Source organism: Chaetodon trifascialis, chromosome 16 (assembly GCF_039877785.1).
Source record: "Chaetodon trifascialis isolate fChaTrf1 chromosome 16, fChaTrf1.hap1, whole genome shotgun sequence".
NCBI classification, from domain to species: Eukaryota; Metazoa; Chordata; class Actinopteri; order Chaetodontiformes; family Chaetodontidae; genus Chaetodon; species Chaetodon trifascialis.
This window is the reverse complement of record NC_092071.1, coordinates 4,616,572-4,633,284: the sequence shown is the minus strand read 5'-3', so window position 1 is coordinate 4,633,284 and position 16,713 is coordinate 4,616,572. Positions and strand designations below refer to the sequence as shown.

The 16,713-nt window shown below is 43.2% G+C and overlaps 2 protein-coding genes across 4 annotated transcripts in view; one reads left to right on the top strand and one right to left on the bottom strand.

Annotated features, from left to right (window-relative positions):
- Positions 1-16,713, top strand: part of rars1 (arginyl-tRNA synthetase 1) — a 448,982-nt gene that overhangs the window by 98,568 nt on the left and 333,701 nt on the right. The gene's annotated exons all lie outside the window — the stretch shown is intronic.
- Positions 1-16,713, bottom strand: part of LOC139345121 (rho GTPase-activating protein 7) — a 95,984-nt gene that overhangs the window by 30,808 nt on the left and 48,463 nt on the right. Inside the window, exon 1 of one of the 3 annotated variants that reach the window (XM_070983616.1) lies at positions 6,055-6,200. The exons of the other annotated variants lie outside the window; for them this stretch is intronic. Coding sequence (XP_070839717.1) covers positions 6,055-6,067 — 13 coding nt within the window. The 5' untranslated portion in view covers positions 6,068-6,200. Of the gene's footprint in view, positions 1-6,054; positions 6,201-16,713 lie in introns of those variants that run through there. 3 annotated transcript variants of the gene reach the window in all.

The following is a 16,713-nucleotide window of genomic DNA, read 5'->3' as shown; positions in this document are numbered from 1 at the left end:
GTGCGAGAGCCAGCAGGAGCATGGATGTAAACAACGTAGCAGAGATGGAGAGCACAGTGGACGCTGAACCAACAGAACCCAAAGAGGAATTGGTGGCAAAAAAAGGGAACAGGAACTCCATTGTTTGGCACTGGTTTGGATTTAAAAAGGCAGACACCGACCAAAAAACGGTAATCTGCAAAACATGCCGCCAACAAGTCGTTACTAGCGACTCGAACACGTCTAATCTTTTCTATCGCTTAAAGACATGGCGAGAACAACAGCACAGGGACAGCGTTAAAATGCAACAAACTACTAAAGTTAAACCACGAAGTGATGAAACTGATATTGAACAGATATTTTTTGAATGGTATTTGTCCATTTGATATTTGTGTTTTATTTATCTTATTTTTAATTGTTTTTTAACTGTCTAGTAACAAAACAGAAAGTGGTAACAAAAAGAGGGACTCTGGCACTAAAAAGACTTTTTATTGTTTTTTAAGTGTCTTGTCCCTTTTTTATATAAAAATTGTGTTAATAAAAGGAGAAAAGATCAGAGGTTATTGGCATTCATTTCATGTGTATATATATATATATATATATATATATATATATATATATATATAACTAGTAACTAACTAAGTAAAAATACTATATCGGGTTATATATTGTTATCGGGATATAAAATTACCTATATCGGGATATAAATTTTTGTCCATATCGCACAGCACTATGGTGACCTTGACCTTTGACCTTTGACCACCAAATTGCCAAATTGGAAGAAATTCCCTCGATGTGTTCCTGAGGTGACAGATCCACAGACATGAGATCGCAGTGAACTTGACCTTTGACCTGCAAATTCTGATCAGTTCACCATTGAAAATTATGTTTTCACACTTGCTGCTTGTCTGTCCAACAGAAAAGGAGACCCTCAACTGCAAACAAGGTCACTTATTACCCATTTCTGTTATTAATTTATGAATAATAAGATATAACATGTAAAACTTGCAGGATGAGCACATTTGATTGAAATGAATGGGCGTTCTCGTACTACTTCAGAGACATGAGTGCATTATGAGAGCTGTATACCCGACGAGCCAGGAGGATTTGTTGGGCAGATTCAGATGTGACCTCTTATTGAACTTAGCCAGCATGCGCACCAAGGAGCACAAGCCCTCATTAATTACCCAAGATGAGAAGCAATCACGTTAGGAATTACAACAAGTGCAAAGCAGCGAAGAGAAAACGCCTCACACTTGTCAAAAGGGAACAAAAATGTATTAACCTCCTGGCTAATTTCTTCTTGCCCATTAAAATAGGCTGCATTAATTTCAGGCATTTAGCTGACCCTCCCATCACAGCAACCTGCACTGATTACAGCGGAGGCATATGGATTTAATTGATAAAGCAAAACTGCATCGATAAGCAGAGGCAGCAGGAGAAATGAAGCTGAAGTCCTTTAAAAGCAGGAAGGAATAATGATCTTTAGTTGTGCTTAAATAATTCATAAATGAAATTATAAGGTTTCAAATACATCTTGTAAGCATGTTTCCAGAACTATAATAGAGCAGATTGCAGATGTGATGCTTGTCATGACATATTCACGATGATGGACAATGATGGAGCCGTGAGGGTGAAGAGGTTCAAGCCCTTGACGTTGATTGCCAATTAACTACTGCACTATTAGAGACAATTTACCCCCACAAATGGTCATGATTCATACTCATTTCCAGGAATAGATCTCAGGAAAACGCTCATGTAGCCACTTCTTACTTTATTCTTGTTGCAATAATAAAGCACTTCAGCTCCAACTGATAGGACTTATTTTAAAGGCTTCAACTGTGCATCATTTTCAGATGTGTGTAAACATGGCATTGAAGACTGAACATGCATGTATGCTTCCATTTACACCCAGATGAGGTTTTAGACCTTTTCAGCAGCACATTTTGAACCAGTTTCCTTGAAGTTTTACTTTTCTGAAGATCTGAAGGCTTGAGTATTAACTTCTCTCTGTAAACAATGAAATGCCACCAGCTAATGCTTCCACTTCATCTTTAAAGACAAACACAGAAGCGGCCAGACTTGCTGAAAGCCTGGAGTCAACTTGGGAAAAACAATGCAAACAGACATTCAATTAATCCAACCATAAGAAAAGCACTTTAGAATTTAGTTCGTGGCCAAAAGCGGTCTAAAAAAACTGATATCTGAGCATCAGATCCCACAAATGAGCCTGAAAATGTCCTCACAGACTACCTGACAAGACACAGACAACCTCACAGATGACCTGAACTGACCCTGACCGACCAGGATAAACCAGGAGGCGTCATTCAGAGAAGAAATTCCACAGTTAAACTGGGAACAGCCACGATGATGGCGATCCTGACGCCTGCCTATTGTCACAGTAAAAGGGAAGACAAATAATTCGCTTAACACAGGCGATGAAGTCAGAGAGCTCCAGCTGCCGTGAAACGTCAGAGTCAGGTTACACTCCTGCAGCTCCAGGAGATTAAGTAATAACAGTATGGACTGGAAGCACCACCTTCACCTGTTGCCAGAGATCGTCACGACTGTGCAGGTTAGGAAAGCAGAACGATGACGATCTGAAGTGTGTCAGTTCACCGGAAAGTCGTCCACAGCAGAGGATGTCGAGGGACGAGTGTTTGCTGTCATTCACTGCAGCCTGACTCTGTGTGCACAGTAGCAAGCACCCTTCATAACAAGTAAACACGATGTGCTTTACAACAAACGAAGCGACCAAACGACACTAACGACCAGCCTCCCTTTAAGAGATGGTGATGAAAGCTAGCTTGTATTTTGCCCACACAACAAGAGTTTTTTCCACGCTGAATCAGCAGCAACAATTCATTCAATTGGCAACTTTGCAAAACACCCATACATGCATAATAGTTATATTAAATTTTTCTTTCACAAATAGGTTTCATCTATATAAATCTGGTCCTCCACAGATTTCTAAATACTTCAAAATATCCTGAGGGCCACGGTCGCCTTTGACCTCGAGCATGCCAGTTAAACAAGAAACTCAAAATTTCTTTTTTTTTTTTTCTCCCCCACACTCGAAAAGAGGCAAGGCTGGTTTCTGGCTTTTGTGTTCATGAATTGTTTTTTCTTTATTCATGTTGTAGTTTGGTTTGGTCATCTCATTTAACTGGAAGCCTTTGGGCTGCATGTTTAAGTATTACTTTTCAATTTTATTTTGCTATTGGTCGTCTAATGCACTGTAGTATGACTTCACACTTTTCTGGAAATTTCATGGGACCAGGCTGCATGCGCGCACACACACACACACACAAACACACACACTCAGATGACTTGGCTCAGCTGATGGGTATAGCTGCATTAGCTCATACGTAGGTTCAGTATAATCATTCCTGCATGCTGTTGCCGTCCGTTGCTAACAACACTGCCTGGCCTGAGCCTTCCTGCCAGTGGAAAGATGGCTTTACTAAGGTCGGATAAACACTCTCAGGTTACCGTGAAGCAAATTGGACAAACTGCAGGGGTATTTTGTAGAAACAGATATGACAACACAGCCCAGCAGCGTGCCACTGGGCAGAAAACCAGCTGTCTGCAAGCCAACCTAAACCGCGTGGAGAGGAGGGTTTTTTCTTTCATTTTTTATTTTCTTTAATCTTGGATCTCTCCACCTGTTGTGTTCTCCGTCCAAAATGAACTTTTCAGTTCACCTGCCAATGGCTACCAAGCACTTAGCCTGCCAAACAGGTTGGTTTTACCTGCCATATTAGATTAGACGAACTTTTCCCTCCCTGTAATCAGTTCTGCTTTGTGCACTCAATCACTCTGGCCACCTACATTTTTTGTCTTAAAAAACAAACTCAGTATGTGGCCTGCGTAGAAAAAGTGAGAGGGCAGGATTATGTAGCCCAACAGAGGCAGCACACAAACTCTGCTTCACTGACTGCGGTCTGGGAAGGCTCAGTTGCTTGAATTTAGGTGTTGTCAGTGGGAAATGGTCAAAACTCCTCCGCAGGCAACTGGGTCAGCCTTTTACCGTCATGTTATCCAGGCGGTGCAGCAGATGACTGAGAAGTTATAAAATTGCTGTGACACCAAAACTTTCCTAATCCTGAATGGGCACTTTGCATCCAGCTATGGCAGCCACGCTGGAAGAAATCTGAGAATGTCAAATGTCAGATGAATTAATCTGAGGGATCAAATGGGACTTGAATTTGCCGAATAAGGTCTCTCTCTACAAAAACAACACCTTATTCTAATCGTTGACAATAATAAAGATGACATTTCACTGTTCATACTGTTGTAATGTCAGTTCCTGCCTCATAAGCCATGATGAGTGCAAAACTGTTTTTAGGAGCCGGCTACTTGCGACAGTGTTATTGCATTATGGTTTCTGTGCTTTTACTGAGACATTTCAGTAAACCTGACAAAGAAACACACTGTGCATCATGGATGAACTGACAGCAGTGCTCCACTGCTAAAACACACCCATTCGGTCAGTGATAATGGTCATGGAACCAGCTTTAGCAACCCAAATCTCCCGGTACATGAATGCAGACATTTAATGAGATTTTTCTTCTGCATTCGTGACTGGGTCCATTTCAAACGTCACAGCTCTGCCAGTAACCACGCTCAAAATAAACCAGGAGGGCTTGCTTATTCCACAGAGACGTTATTAATCAGGTGTTCATCCATCTGCAAAAAAACAGTGTTTGGATTGCAAACGTTCTCCCCTCCACCTGTGGGCGTTTGACGTTTTAATAGTTAATGAGCCGCTTGTGTTTAGAGAGACGAACTGTCCGACAACAGATGAAGTTCATTAACTGTTGGCGTGAAACAAACGCCTGCATGGCGCTCAGTGAGTCTGGGGTCTGACAGCATAGTTTTGAAACACATCAGGTTTCGAACTTTGAAGAAAAGTTGTCGATCGATTATGTATTTATAGCATTTGCTGTACAAACTCATATCTGGTTAAATGCATCACACTGAGATGTTTCCAGCACCTTTTTCACCTGTCAAAGGCATCACAGTGAGAGCATCAAAGAGCAAAGGTTTCTCTAGTTTCTCCAGATATTTGTCAAAGAAACACCTGCTTGCACAAACTGGGACAGGAGGGGAAACATAATGCTGCTTAGATGATATTTAATGTTTCATGGTAAGGCCCTGCGTCAGTGCATTGTGGGGTATAGAGCATGCAGTGTGGTGAGGAATAAAGGTTAACTCAACCTGTTTAGTCACTTACTGATAAATCTGAACTGTGGCACAATTAAAACATAATTAGAGCAGGAGTGCCAATGTCAGATGTTAAGACATGTTAATGTCTAAAGCGAAAAGACAAAAATAAAAGCGAAACGGCAGTTATCAGGTCACAGATTTCAGAATAAAGCAAGCCTTTCTGAATAATTTACATATGATTTTCATACAGCAGCGCATTACAACTCAGGCAGATGCATATTTTTAAGTGTTTGCACCCGAATTCACATCACAAAATTTGAATATTTGCACAGTTTTCTTCCACAAGCGATTGGTTCACTCCAACAAGTCACATTTTAAAAGTAACCCACACACATTCAGAGTGATTCCTACGCTCGTCCCGCCAGAGAGAAAGCTTTTATTCCAGCAATGAGTTCAAAACTGCGCTCGTGATGTGTTCAGGCCCACGACCTTCAAACAACAAAGGACTCTCAGTGGACACTGGAGTGCCTTAAATTCCTTTACTGCTGCATACATCAAGAACAGCCCTATTACACTGTGATTAAAGCGACTGATATTTACACAAAAATCTGTTGAGACTGTCATCCCAGCGTGTTATAATGTGAAGTCTTTCTTCAGTTAATTCAACAACTATAAGAAGAGACTTTTCTAAGAAGCCCAGGAGCCATATTCTAATCAAGGTTCAATCAGGTGTTCATTACATACCGCTCGTTAAGCTAATTAGCCAGTCACATCCCTTAATGAATGTCATCAAGCACCAATTATCAATTGTCATCAAAATGAAAACAAGCAGAACTCTGAGGCTCTCGTCATCTCCCTGTCTGTCACATAACGTGACATAAGAGCTGTAACTGAACACATACTCACTTGTAATCAACATGCTTTTCAAGTCTTGGATGGAGGAAACGTTAGCAGACTTCCATGTTAAATGATGAGAACCGATGACTTTTATTTAAATCCAAAGGTAAAAGTCACATATATCCAGAGCTGTAACGGAGCAGTAAAGTCCAGTCGTACTGGTCATGTTGGGCATCATGTTAATGAAGTCATTGTTGAAGATTTCCCCTTTCCCCTGCCACTCCCCTTCCTCTGGCCCGGACCGGACCATCTGAACACCAGGGGGAAGGGGGTGGCATCCTAAAAATAACCCAAGGGAAAACACTTGAGACACACGAGGGCCGGCCTGATGAGACTGAAATTACTTTGAATCTCTGCCACTAGATGAGACGTGGACGAAGTCATGGACAGGCCGGTCAAATTTAGGAGATACAATCAGTAAAAGTTGAACAATGTTGACTCTCCCTGGAAGGAAATGATGGATCCCAGAGTGAGCCGGCTGCCCACTCGGTGCAGGAGTGACCGCAGATTTCCACAGGGCAGGAGTTGGCTTTGAGACCGGCAGTTTTTATGTTTTCCCCTTAAAATACTATCATTTAAAAAAGGCCGTTCAGGGAGTCAGAAGTCACTTTGTCTCAGATGAGGTCTGCAGCGAAACTCATGACACAAATCAATATTCTCCTCCGCTTGGGGCCTGCATCGCAGCCCTCAGATGATGAAATTACAAAGAGAGCGAGGAAATTAAGAAGATTTCCCCCCTTTTCTCAGATTGAATACTTTCCACCAGCTCCGATCTCTGAACTTCTCATAGCTGTGTTTGGCGGTGGGGGGCTTTGAAAGAGAGCCACTTGAGACGAAAAGAAAGACAGATATCCGACTGGGCGAATGACTCAATGCGAGGGGGATAAAGTCCTTGCCGTGCCCTATGGTCTGTAGTTCTTCAAGGTTTCATCTTGGCTCAGTCCAAGGTATACCATTAGCGCTAATGGCCTTCCATTTAAAGCGTGGTGTTTGATTATGGGATTTTAAATGTGAATAACTCCCTGAGAGGAGCGGAGAGCGGTCGCCGTGATTCGCTACATTAATTCACAAGTGGAGGAGGAGAACGTGGGAGTATGTAAACAACTAATGGACTTTTTCCACAGTCTGTCGAGAGTCACAGAGCATGAGGAGAAAGAGTAGAGAGAGCGAGGAAGAAGGTCGAAACCTGGTTTCTCCTCCTCTGCAGCATTTCTGAGGAGATTTCGGAGGTCTGATAAGTTCGTTTTTTGGTTAAAAAAGCTCTGAAAACTTTTGGTGGTGAGAAAAATACAGCAAGAGTCAACTCTTTCTCACATTCTGCTGCTGTTAAAACAACAATGTCGAGGTGCCATTTTGATCAGGGTCACCGATCACATGGCTCTAATTCTACGTGATTAATTACAACATCTGTCTGTGCATGTATGTGTGAACAACATAACTTCATCCCAACAGCTGCAGCAGCTGTTCTGAGCAGACCGAGCAGCAGGTTCCCCCTCAATCACGTCTATGGCCTGCTTTATATTCACTCTGATATTTTACAACATCTGTGATTTACAGAAGTGTTTGGGACATTTGAGAAGCAGACCCGCCGAGCAGATCCCTCCCTGAAGGTCTGACGGAGGAAAGTGAACAGGCGCTGAGAGTTAAAGATCGAGAAACTTCACAGATCTTTGAGGCCTTTTAGAAACATGGCAGCATTAGTTATTTAGTTAGTTATGCGCTAACCGTGTTAACGTTCAGCAGCAAAGCAGGACGTAGCATGGTGTTGATATACTGCAGTGAAGTTTGCAGAGCAAGTGTTTAAAGCAAAAGTTTGACATGTTGTGGAATCCATTTATTTGCTTTCTGCCGTACAGTTGGATGAGAACTAACTCTCATACCTGTCTGTTAAATATGAAGCCGAGACGAGTTAGCTTAGCTTAGCACAAACACTGGAAACTGAGGGAAACAGCTAGCTCTGTCCAAATGGAATAACACACAGCCTGAGTCCAGCACTCAGTTTTGGACTGTTTTGGTTAAAAAATGACCTCAGCAGTGGTTTTATTTTCAGTTAATTTGCCTCAAAAAGATGCTAGAAATAAGTTAGCAAAGCACAGAGCTGCAAATAGTGTGTGAGTGTGTGTCCATGTTAATGTAAAATCCCACGTCCTCTCTGAAGTCACAGACCAGACCTTTTGAGAAAAGTCTTTCCAGACATTCAATAACTCATTTGTTCTCCATCTGATTTCATTGCACTTCACTTTATTTTGCTCTAAGTTAAACCCTCATCCCAAAGTCACACAGGAGAAAGGCCTCCAGTCTCCGGAGCTGACATGTTGGCTGCTGAAGTCGGGATTAAAGCAGAGCTCAGGGTTTGACCTCCGGCTCTGCGAACAAAGAGACTCTCTCTCTCTGTACAGTATGTGTGTGTCTCTCTCTCTGCTGTGTATAAAGGTTACACAAGACTGTGTTTCCTTTTCCCAAGCAAGAGCCTCACGGGCGTCAGAGGAGGAAGAGTCCAACAATACTCCCAGCGGATGGGAGTTTCTGTGTGTGTGTATGTGTGTGTGTGTGTGTGTGTGTGTGTGTGTGTGTGTGTGTGTGTGTGTGTGTGTGTGTGTGTGCAGTGTTTATGTGTGAGATGTGTATGAGCATGTACGTGTGTGTGTGTGTTTTGGAGTTTGAGGGAGCCAGCCACAGTACATGAGGATGAGATGTGTTGTGTTTACTCTCACAAGCGTAGCCTCGCTGCATATTCACTGCTGCTTGCGTGTGTGCTCTGGGGTGTGTGCGTGTTGGAGTTTACTTTGTGTGCTTGTGAATGTGTGTGTGTGTGTGTGTTTGTAGTCTAATCTGAATCCAGCCTCAGAGGCTTCGGGGCTGGTATTTCCGATGCAGCAGGACAGGAAGCGCCTTGCTCTCTTGAACTGCGTCCCTCCCTCTGAACACTGCAGCACACACTCTGTAAGGCCTGTCACTTCATCTGTGTGTGTGTGTGTGTGTCTATGACAGAGAAAGACGGGATAAATAGGCCTTTCTGTGCATATTTACTCTACATACAGTACAGCATCAGCCTGAAATCTCAGCCCAAAATCAACATTACAATTCGTTGATCGACAATCATTTTGATGATCAATCAATTCATCGTTTAAGTCAAGTTTACCAAGCAAAACAACAAACGCTCTCTGGCTCCAGCTTCACAAATGTGAGGATTTTCTGTATAATTGGACACTAAATATCTTTAGCTGTTGGACTGTTGGTTAGACAAAACAATGAAGACATCACCTTGGGCTCTGAGAAGCTGTACAGACTAAACAAGGATTGATGACTTAAAAAAATAACCAGTGATGAGTTAAACGATAAGGAAAATGATCACTGGTGGCCGTCACATTCCTACACTCAGCTTACTGTGCATCATGACAGCAAGCAGTTAATTCACTGTAACTTTTAGCACATGCTAACCAGCACTGTAGATTCACAGACTCACTGTTTTCTTTTGTATTCTCGAAATTATGATAATTTAAGAGAGTAAATGTTCTATGAAATGACTCATAGAGTTTGCCAACTTTGTCTCAAGAGAAGGCGAGATCGATGGTTTAATCAGTATTTAGACTGTTCAGTGCCAGTATAGTAAGCTTCTGTCTGTTCTCCGCTGTGCTGGTGTGAAGATTTGATTTCCTGATGGGTGATCGTCACATCATGTAATAAACGCTTGTTCAGTGTCAGACTTTCTTGGTTGTGGTTGTAACATTAACGGCTGTTTCAGAAGCAAAGCAGGAAGAAGAGCGATGTCATAGCAAAACCTCTCCGGGAGGAGGTCAGCGTGAGTGGTTGGGTGTATGATGTTTCTTTTTACCAACACCACAGCCTTTCCATTACAAGAACTGCAGCATTTGTTGACTTAACTCAACCAAAGCTTTACAGCAGCATGGCGGATCAGAGGGGGGTCATAATAATCATTCCTGGAGCTGTTGTCAAGGTTGTTTGGGAAGGCACTGACACGGTTTATTTGTTGTTCGGAGTACATGCACAGGGGATACGCAGCGGGTGCAGATTGAAAACAAGAGGGATATCAGTGCAAACTGTGCCATTTTTTATTAAACCCACCGAGGTGCATTGTTATTATAACAAGACAGTCAGCGGCAGATTTCTTTAAGAAGAATTGGTAAAAAAAAACGCTAAGTGTTTTTGTGTCTTGAGCTGGCTCTTAGAGGAAAGCAGGCTGGGGTAAATATATAAATCTCCACGCTGTGAGTCATAAATTCGGCGGCTGCCTGCGTGACACACATCTGCACTATAGTTTTGAATCAGAATGATGGCATTTTCTTCCCACAGACAAACATATATGGCTTGATTTACACATCATAGCAAATCCTCTTGCGTCTCTCTGTGTAATTCAAGTAGCAGCATGAATGTTGCACCTGTCATCCGTGCTAAAAAACACAACAACCACAGCGTCTGCATGAGAATGAACGTCTTGATTAAATGCTTAAATCCTGGTATCTTCTTTGTGGAAGCAAACCTTCAGCGCCGCTGCTGCTGTTTGGCTTCGCAGAGGCAGATCCTGACCGAGCAGCCTCCCATGGTCACAATCAATTAATTGGGAATCTGACTAGAGCTGCTCTTTATTAGCACTGAGGAATGATCTGAGAGTGTGAAGTAATGGGCCGTCTACACACAGTTCATTTGGAAAGTGTCTTTATGAGGAGTACACCTCCTCAAACCAGCGGTTGGACACTCTGGCAGCGAACACAGCAGACTGTTTGGACCCTCATTTCCTTGCCAGTATGCTTCTGTCATATTCAAATCATCTGGTTGTGTGATCATTATCTGGATTCAGAAGAGTCAGAGAGAGTGGATTTGAAGATTTATGTCTCATTTTTTGTCCATGCAGTTTTATTTTAGTTGTTTGTCACTGCAAGAAAAGGGCTTCTGATATCTTCGAGAGATCTTTAAGAAAGTATTACAAAACAGCGGCATGTCCTCCTGTGATACAGATCCCACTGTGCTGTTTATTTTAAATTCACAATTGCCCAAAAAGGCGAAGAATAAACTGCCTTCATCTCTCTACAGCTGTGAAACAAGATAGTAAAGAAACACAGAAAACGTACAAAACTGACTAATAAAATGAACATTAAGTTTGTAAGAAAGTGAAAAATGATTGGCTAATTGGGCCTAAATAAGTTTATTTCTGTTATTTGAATGTCTGGCCCTCACAGAGTCTGCTTTGAGGAATTCAGGCCCTTGGACAAATGTAGCTGATGACCCCTGATAAAAGCAAAACAGAGCTAAGAAATTTGCTCGCTGGTGTCAGAAAACTTCACAATGGACTCCAGGATGAGGCCATGCAAGTGAATTGATTTTGTTTTTTTTCTTTAAAAAGGTGGTATAAAGTATAAAAAAAGAGCCAAATGGAAAGGTTATGCACTCAGCTGATCTGTAGCTGATTCACCTTTTTATTGACCGTCCAGCTGTTACAGCTGCTCGTCCCTGTTTCTTGATAAGACCTGTGAGCAAAGGTGCCACTTTCACCGAAACACCGCTGACATCATTTCATCTTTATTTTCTTTCTGTGAATAGAAAACATTTTTTTTTTTTAGAAAGACCTATGATGCACCTCATCTCAAAGCTCCACTGAGTGACATTTTTGATATCTCCTCTCAATCAAATGACTCCCTGCATTGTGAAAAGGTTGTCGGCTGAGCAGCAGTGTGGAGCTCTGTGCGGCTTTCATCCACTTCCATCAAAGAAACAAGCTGCTGAGGAAAGTCACGTAAAAGGGAGGCGATTTCCTCCGGGTGTAACGCAGGTGCCGGAATGTACTGGACTTAAAACAGAATGATATCCTTTACACAATCATGTGAACCTCACTCCATCCTCGCACGTGAGCAACTGAGCCTTCCCAACCATGATACTATCACCTGTTACAATGAACCTGTTTACCTGTGGAACGTTCCGGGGGAGGTCAGTTTGTGCAGTCAGGCCAATCAGAGGCTCATAGGCACGATCAAGAATATCATCTCCTTACATACCGAGCTAACTTGGTCTCACGGTGGCACAAAAGGTAAGTGTCGCCTCACGGGTAGAAGGTACCAGTTCGATTCCCACTGTGGGCGCTGGTGGCGTGTCCTCCATTATGAGTTTGCATGTTCTCCCCGTGTTCACCTGGGGTATCCTCCATAAAATATACCCCCACTAAAACATGCAAGAAGATCACCACCTGACCAATGCTGACGAAGGAGAACTGGGTCCCCGGGCGCTCCTGTCGGCTGGCAGCCCACCGCTCCTGCCGTGGAGGAACAACATTCCAGGATGGGATAAATGCGGAGAAAATAATTTCACTTGCATGGCGTGTGCAGTTCCCTCCCTGTAACTCTGTGTGCTGTGATAAATAAAGTTGACTTCTTCTTCTTCTTCTTCTTCTTCTTCTTCAACTACTCAGCTAATCCCAAACAGATACTGGCTAGTATGAACACGACAGCAGGTTGAATGAATGAAGTGAGACAAAATGCCAATTAAGTCTGATTATCAGGGAAAACTACCATAGAAGTGTGATAAATTGGCTGATATGTTAGTCTGGAAGAGGCCATCCTTCATTGTCACACGCTGAGATGAACCGCTTTGAAATGTTTTGCTCCCTTTTTTCAGCCATCAAAAAGTGTGAACTCGGGTTCACATGTTGCACAAGGACAAAACTCTTGATCAGCACTGAGAGACCAGAGCTTTTACTCCCAGGAGCAGCACCTCCAGCTGATGGGAAGCCGGTGAGGGATCTCACCTTACTGCTGAACTACCTCCTACTGGATGGTCATGTTGACACAGAGCAGGTTGGGGGAACAGGGGGGGAGTGTATGAACTTCACATGGCATCGTGGAGGTAGCTCCGTGTCTCTGCAACACTATAGGCAGCAGAGACAATTACTGTGGTACATACCAAATTAGGCATTCCAAACTGTGAGGAAAAAAATGGTAAAAATCCCCCGAAGACAAAAAGTTTGAAGCACCAACTTGTTCACTTAGATGAAAGCTGTTTGTTACAAAATGCCCATTCAGCTCCAGTGTTGTTAATATAACAAGCAGAAATGGCTGCTTGGGGATTTACTTGATGGATTGCTTTCTTCTTGCCATCTTGTTATCTTTTTCTCGAGTTCATCCTTATTTCCATGCTAAAACCCAAACATTACCATACTGTCAGCCATGGTTTTCTTTTTGATGAATAGCCAGTTGCAGGAGTGTGTTTGGACTGGACAGATGCGAACGTCTGCATCTGTTCCTGAATGAAACTGGGACCGAAAATGTCCCGCGTGCTCGAGACGTTTACTGAGATATGTTCAGATTAAGGAAAAGATTAAGGAAAAGGACATCACTCAGTACAAATCTTTAATGTGTTGAAGTTCAAATTAACATTACAGCAATAGTGACTTCAAAATTACTGCATGCTGATTTATCCCGTGAGCCCAAATATGGGGGTAATATTCTGGTGTCCACATAGTTTTGGCCATTGTGTCTGTGGTCATTATGAAATAAATATAAAGACTGGTACTCTGAGCTACAAAGGAATTTATCAAAGAATGACAACAAAATAAATGTTCAAATGATCAATTTTATATTAAATATGTCTATTTTTGAAGTTATTATTTATCTCTTGTTGATGATGGGACATATTGAATATAAACAAAACGGAATGTGTGACATGGATAGAATAAACAAAGACAAACTGAAGCAGATGAAATATGAGCAAATAGCAGATTTCTCCACGGCCCTGCAGCGTCTCACGCACAGCTCGACCGGTGCCTTCGTCCCGCTGAGTCACTGGGACGCCCCCCGGCTGACCCTCCCAACTGTGCCGGTCGACACACACTATAAATAAAGTGTTCTCTGTTGTTTTGTTCTGGGCAGTGGATGGAAATGCGGGGACATTGCCAAGGGTCAGCACAGCCCCTGGCACCATGTTCAGAGATGTTATTACCAGCCTTTCAGCATGATTATTGTTCCAAAATTCCTCTAAACACCAAGTGTGACAGTTGGGCTGTATTTGTGCAATGTCTGACATCCTCCTCTGACAAAAGTCCAAGAGGGGACACTGGTGAGGGAAAGAAGCTAAACCTGGAGCCACTCCACGAGCACAAAAGGTCTACGAATGTCCAAAACTGTGTGTGCAGTTCATTACAAGGTCATTCCATTTGGAAATGTTTGTATCCAGAATTGATGAGAAAAGAATTTAGAACTTTAAAAAGAGATAATTGTGGTTGTACGTTCCGTCTTTTTTGTGATTAAACATCTTAAACATCCATATGTTCCATCAGAAATAAAGCTATTGCTCAGATTTCTTTTTTGGAAAGTGTATTTACCTTTGGTAGATTTAACTAATAATCACTAATGTTTGCATTCCATTAAAGTGCTCCACTTCCTCTTAATATTAAAACCTGTGCTATCATCAGTGCTATCATAAATCTATTAGCCATGCCTGAGCTATTAGACATCTATAAGTCACACCTGTACAATCATCAGGAGGTGATTAAGAGTTACTTCTGTGCCATGAACAATGTCATTGGTTTCACCTGTGCTTCCATAAATGTCATCAGTTCTGTGTTTCCATCAATGACACCTGTACCATCAACAGTGATGTTAGCTAAAGGAGTGCTAGAAGAACAAATCACCTTTATTTGTCACAGCACACAGAGAGTTACAGGACTGCACACGCCATGCAAGTGAAATTCTTCCTCCGCATTTAACTCATCCTTGGTCTTCCTCTGCGGCAGACCAGGAGCGGTGGGCTGCCAGCCGACTGGCGCCCGGGGACCCAACTCTCTTCGCCACCATTGGTCAGGTGGTGATCTTCTTGCATGTTTTTAGTGGGGGTATATTTTATGGAGGATACCCCAGGTGAGCACGGGGAGAACATGCAAACTCTACACAGAAAGGCCCCTTTTCCTCAAGCAGCAGGCACAGAGGGCATGGTGGAGAGCGTGCCCCAGGCAAGAATCGAACCCGGGACCTTCTAGCTGTGAGGCGACAGTGTTACCACTTGTTCCACCGTGCCACCAAAATGCTATCATCAGTGTCATTAGCTAGTAGTAGCTGGTAGCATCAATGCTTCTGGCCATACCTTTGCCTCCAACATTTTTATTGGGATATCATCAGTATCATTAGTTACATGTGTGCTACATTACTGTTTTCAGCCGCTCTTCATCAGCAGCTCAGCTCAGCTCAGCTCAGCTCAGCTCATGGAAACAGTTGCATAATGCCTCCTGAGGCTCTGGAGGGAGCTTTCTAAACACTGTTCTCCATTTTCTGAGCACTGTATGTTTGTGTGAGAGGGCCCGCAGACAGAACTCTCTGTACTGTGTGGATGTGCTGTTAGTTAACACTAAAGACAGTCAGTTAACTTCAGAGTGCATCGGTGCACTATAAATAAACTGCAGTTTGTTGTGCACTTCACAGCCATGAATGGAAACTTGTGTCCGCTGCCTAAGGTCACACTGGGTCACTGTCAGAGATTTGACTGTTCCCGCGAGGAAATCCTACTCCTACACCAGCTTCACCACCTTCGCTGCCCAGAATCCATCAATGCTTCGCCTGGAACACTATGTCCAACAACAAACCTAACCCTCAGTGCCACCGCCTGACATGGCCGTGGAACAGGGTTCACACCGCAGGCAGCCGACACACTGGGCTCTGTTTTCATCTGCAGCGCTGCAGCTACACCTCTGAACACACTGCACTCTGTATTTCTTGATGCCGCTACACTGAGGCTGAAAGCCACAGATATGGTGTCACCTACTCAAAAAGAAATGATCAACATTTGGCAACTGCATGGCGTACTTCTGCCGCTCATTCAGGGTGGCACCATGAGCCAGCATAAGGGATTCATGTCTTATTTTAACACATACTGAGCGACAGCAGGACGGAGAGACGCAGCGAGTTCAGTGGAACAAAAGTCCAGGGTCACACTGAAATGACAGAAGTGCAGCCTGTTCTGCTGTAAGCCACCAGGACGCCCCGAGCAGCGTCAGAAAAAACAAAGCTATGAAAAATTCAAGAGTCGAGGTTAAGACACTGAACTGGCAGGAAACAAAATGGAGGAAATGGTGCCATCATCTTCTGCAAGTGGCTGCTGCCAGCCTCCAGCGGGAGGGAAGAAATGTGGGACGTTTAAGCAGAAACGAGCGTCGCTTTGCAAACATACGCCGCAAAAGAGATACCGAAAAGGTCCAAGTGATGCCTGAAAATGTTAAAATTAACTAGAATTTCTTCAGATGACGCAAGAGTCTGTTTAAAGTCGAGCCAAAACACACACATTCACAGGCAGCACCCACACACACACACACACACACACACACACACACACACACACACAGTCAACCACAACTACAAACAGCAAAAAACACAAGGCGGCAACATTCAGTCAGTTGCTCTGTGTGTGTGTGTGTGTGTGTGTGTGTGTGTGTGTGTGTGTGTGTGTGTGTGTGTGTGTGTGTGTGTGTGTGTGTGTGTGTGTGTGTGTGTGTCAACCATCATTGCCTTCTTAATGAGGCTTCACCTGTCCTCGGTCCTCTCTGGTTGAGCACGTTTAGTGCTGCATTGTGGTCAAACAGTAGTCATGGCAGACAGGGGAGGTGTAGACACACACACACACACACATACACACATGCACGCACACACACACAAACACACGCATAACTTGCTT